General features: G+C 41.2%; 1 protein-coding gene across 2 annotated transcripts in view; it reads right to left on the minus strand.

The window, feature by feature from the left end:
• Positions 1-5,194, minus strand: part of Rptor (regulatory associated protein of MTOR complex 1) — a 427,093-nt gene that overhangs the window by 316,647 nt on the left and 105,252 nt on the right. For both annotated transcript variants that reach the window (XM_023699242.1, XM_004639505.2), the window contains exon 3: positions 99-181. In XM_023699242.1, coding sequence (XP_023555010.1) covers positions 99-181 — 83 coding nt within the window. The remainder of the gene's footprint in view (positions 1-98; positions 182-5,194) is intronic.

Consider the following 5,194-nt stretch of genomic DNA (forward strand, 5'->3'; position numbering starts at 1 on the left):
AGAAGAAGAAGAAGAAGAAGAAGAAGAAGAAGAAGAAGAAGAAGAAGAAGAAGAAGAAGAAGAAGAAGAAGAAGAAAAACAAAATAAACCAAGCTTACCCTTGGCTGCCAGTTCTCGTATTGCTTCTGTAAATTTGCACCAATGGTTTCCAGGGCTTTCTGAGGACCCATTGACAGAGGATCTGCAGAAGAATTGAAAAGGAAAAGGTTCAAAACTTTCTTCTCACTGAACTAAGAGAAAGTAGCTGTGTATCCATGCTATTTTGTATATACAGATAGGTATTTTTTTCACTACAAAATGGTCCTTCATTTATATCCTCCTTTTTTGTTTAGTTTCGTCAGAGAAGGGTATGAATAAGTACTACAAAGACAACAATACACAATGTATTAGTTATTATAACTGTCCTACTAACCTGTTTCAAAACTGTCTCATTGCTACTTCTTTCTCAATAAAATTAATAAAAAATAAATAAATTTAAAAAATAAAATATTTAGCTGGCAATAAAAAAGAAGGAAAAGGTTCCTTACACACACACACTTCCTCCACTGTCAAAGCTCTTTATCCAGGAGCTTCTTTAATACTCACCTCAAGGGCACCAATTTGACTTCAGGTTTAGCTGTATTTATCCACTTATAGACCTCCTAATGGCCATAAAACTGTATGATTAAAACCACTGCCACCAGGATTATTTTCCTTCTGACCATATTTGCTTGAATGTGAACATCTGCCACTTTTCTGAACCTTTATTTCTACTCCAGTGCCACGTTCACGCTCTGTGGGGAAGGTTTAGTTGTGCTTCTATCAGGGCAGAAACATTGGCACAGGGACTCCTACAGGGACTACACTGTATCCTCAAACTTTAGCTCTCCTGGATGCAATGGCAGGAAAGAGAGAGGAAGAGACTGCGGAATGACACATTTTAATAACTTTCATCTGTACTCTAAAATTCTCCTACCCAAAAAAAAAAAATCAGTTTTGCAAACATATATATATGACCTTGGTTTGCAACTTCCAGTGTGGCTTCTAGTGCCAATAACTCAAAGCCAAAGGTTCTCAAATCTGCCTGGTCTTAGGCCCCTTTTTCACTCTTTAAAATGATTGAAGAACCCAATCTGCTTTTGTTTATGCAATGGTATCTACTGGTATTTGCTACAACAGAAATTAAGATGAGAATAGTTTTTAATGTTTTTATTCATTCATCAAAAAGTAGTAAACTCTCTATATTTTAACAAACATTTATAATGAAAAGTAACTACAGTTCCTCAAGTTTAGTAAGAACAGTAACATTATAGCCGGCAGGATAGCTCAGTGGACTAAGTGCCTGCTTAGACAAGCGCAGGGACCACAGTTCAATCCCTGGCACCACAGGCGACACTGACCCCACCTCCAGGCATGCTGAGTAGGGGACAGAGTCCGGGCATGGTGGTACACACACCAGTAACACCAGTGCTGGAGAGGCTGAAAACAGAGTCACTACAAATTTGAGCTGCATAGTGAGACCCTGTACCAAATACATTAAAAAAAAAAAAAAAAGTAACATTACAGACATTTTTACAAACTTATTTAGTATTAGGTTTAAGAGATATCCAGATCCTCCTATCTGTTTCTTTAATAGTCTGTTGCAATATGGGATTTCAGTTAAGGCCTATCAGGAAAATCTCCCACCATACAAATATTTATCACTAACAAAAAGGGGGGGGGTATCTAAATGAAGTTACAACTAGCCAGGACATTTCCTTTGATATTACATTAAAATTTAACAACCAACAGCTCTGTCAGATTATTTGCAAACGTAGTACCTGAGGCCATATCAATGGAGGGGGACTGATCCTTAAGAACCTTAAGTGGCTATCTAACTCACAAATGACTTTGTAATGTTGTGCACTGGCCATTTGGAAACAGTAGGACAATGAACTATGCTGACCTCCAGCATCTAAAAAATATATATACACAATAACATCACCATTATCTCATTAGAAAAGGCTTTCAAACTCTACTTTTTTATTTGAAATCTCTTATTTTACTACTGGCAACAAGACAGGCTCACTTTGTTTATTTTCCTACCAAATACTCAAGTCTGTGTTGTTTCTTAATGTGAAAAGATGTGTGGTGAAAGGAACGTGAACCCAGCTCACACTACACCTGATGCAGAGGTGCTGCCTCCCACCTGCCAGCCCCACTGTCAGCCAGATGCATCTACTAAAGAAGTCTCATACCCCTACTGCCGAAAAGCAACACCTATTATAGAAGCACTGCCCCCCAACACCTGCACCTGCTGCAGAGGTGCTGTTCACTGACCCCTTCAGCCAGGAACTCCACCACTAGGCAACAGAACTTGAACATCAAATTCACCATACAAAAGCTTTTTAAAATGTGCATTTGTTGGTTGAAATTTAAGGAAATTATTACTGTTCTGTCCGATCGAGGACAATCTCTTGCAAATCACATTCTTTTGTTTTTTAACTACAAATGCTAGCCCAGGCCCGGTGAGTGTGTGGGAGAGATTTTGGCTACCCTGCACCAGCAGAACCAACTCGACCCAGCCCAGGCACAGCGTGGGTGACACCCTCTTCCACCTCCTTGGGACGCCCCCTACCACTCCACAGCACCTCCCCTACCCCGGCCAAGTAGGAACTTCTGCCGTGTTCTAGAACCCCCAGACCCAATCCTAGCCCAGGCCCAATGAGTGTGTGGGAGAGCTTCCAGCTATCCTGCACCAGCGGGACCTACTCGTCCGAGGCCAGGTGCAGCAAGGGACAGACCCTCTTCCACACCCTTGGGACACCCCCGAACATGTCCCAGCACCGCCACTACCCTGCCTGCCCAGCAGGAATTTCTGCCACATTCTGGGAACACCCAGATCCAGTCTTAGCACAGGCCCGGTGAGTATGTGGGAGACCTTCCTGCTACACTGTGCTGCCATGACCTACTGGTACCAGCTCAGGCGAAGCATAGGTGACACTCTCACGCTCTTGGGATCCCCCCATCACTCCGTAGTATCCCCCACACCCCGCCCACAGAGTAAGAATTTCTGTCGCGACCTGGGAACCCTGAGATCCAGTTCTAATCCAGGACTGGTGAGTGTGTGGGAGAGCTGCCTCTCCCCCCTACTCCACCTTATCCCCTCCAGACTCAGCTCAGGCCTGGCATACAGGCCTGGGGTGAAACTCTTCAGCTGCAATCCCTGCAGAGTATAGGGGACAGAACTACCCAGCTAGTCTAGGAGCAGAACATCTTGCCAGAGGGGCACAACAGGTTCACGCCCAAGGGCAACAACAGGAAGGAACTGAACACAGCAGCCAGACCCAAGCCAGGCACTGCTGGAATAATCCAAACTTTGTAGATCTACACCTGAACTTCAGTAGGTGCTAAGGCTATAATTGCAACAAAGATCTACAACAAAGGTCAGAAGACAGTGCTACACAAAATGACAACGAGAAGGAGCAAAACACAATCTCAGAACCCAAGCCCACCCATAACAATTGCAAAGGCCACTAACACAGAACAAACTGGGAATCACACAGCTGAAAACAATGAATCAACGGTTTCTGAAATAAAAAAACAGCTGCAGAAAGGTACAGAGGAACTCAGATTGGAAATTAAAAAAGAAATCCCTGAATTAATAACATCTGCAGTAAAGAATCAAATGCAGAAACATAGAGGAAACCCAATGCCCACCCAGAATAAGTGCAGAAGACACTAGCTCAGCTCACATGTATGAATTAATAGCATCGATAGTAAATAAGCAACAGCAGGAAGTCATAGAGGAACTCAGAGAAGAATTCTTTTCTACTAGCTCAGCTCAAACGTACGAATTAATACTGTTGATAGTAAATAAGCAACAGCAGAAAGTTATAGAGGAACTCACAGCACAATTCCTTTCTGAAATAAAAAAAGAATTTTCAGAATTCATAGCATCTTAAGTAAAAAATCAACTACAGAAACATAGGGAGGAAACCCAATCTGAAAAAAACACTGCAGTAAAAGAATTTATGACTGTTTCTAAAGAAGACATTGATTAAAAAAAAATAGATGAGAATAGAAAAATGACAGATTCCTTGAATGAACAATACAGGAAAGAAATAGATCGCATGAAGCAGATTCAAAGAGATATAGGGGAATTTAAAATCTCAATCACAAGCTTGCAAAACCGTTTAAGTGAAAGTGAAGACAGAGTTTCAGATCTTGAAGATGCTGGTGCGGATAGTGAAAAGGTAAGAAAGGATCTCATAAAAACAACTAGATGCAGGAAAAAATGATCCATCACCTGAAAGATGATGCAAAGATGAACAATGTGAGACTAACAGGCATCAATGAGAAAGAAGGAGTCAATACAAATGACATTAAAAAAATATGGGCAGAAGTAACAGCACAAAACTTCCCAAATATGAGGAGACAATCTGATATTCAGGTAACCAAAGCATATAGAACGCCAAGTAACCTTAACCCAAAGAAAAACACACCGAGGCATATAATTCAGCACAAGAATAATATACTCAAAGCCGCTAGAGAAAAAAAGATCACATTCAAAGGAAAACCCATCAGAATTACAGCCGACTTCTCTTCACAAATCATGAAGGCAAGAGGAGCATGGAGCGGAGTACTTGAAGTCCTCTATGAAAACAAATTCCAGCCCAGACTACTATAGCCTGCAAAACTCACTTTCAAGTTGGATGGAGAAGTGAAATACTTTCATGAAAAAGAACACCTAAAGAATTTCATGATGACGAAGCTAACCCTACACAGGCTACTGAAAGATGTTCTAGAGAGGGACCAAAATGATCAGAACTCCACGAATGAGATCAGAAGCAAACAACTAAATAGGCCAAGCAATTAAACACAGGAGGAAAAGGAGTAAACGACAACAGGTAAATAACCTATCAATCGTAAGTCAATACATCTCAATTCTAACCACCAATGTAAATGGACTCAATTCACCAATTAAGAGAAAGAGACTGGCACAGTGGATTAGGAAACAAAATCTAACAATATGCTGTATACAAGAAACACATTTAACTCATAAAGACATTCAGAGGCTGAAAGTCAAAGGATGGAACACAATACTACGTGCCCCAGCACCTCAGAACAAAGCAGGGGTTGCAATCCTATTCTCAGACAGTCTCAACTTCAAACCAACAATGATCAAGTGAAATAAAGAAGGCCACTATATACTGGTTAGGGGAAAAATTCAAGA

The sequence above is a fragment of the Octodon degus genome, unplaced genomic scaffold (genome assembly GCF_000260255.1).
Source record: "Octodon degus isolate 3935 unplaced genomic scaffold, OctDeg1.0 scaffold00112, whole genome shotgun sequence".
Classification (NCBI taxonomy): domain Eukaryota; kingdom Metazoa; phylum Chordata; class Mammalia; order Rodentia; family Octodontidae; genus Octodon; species Octodon degus.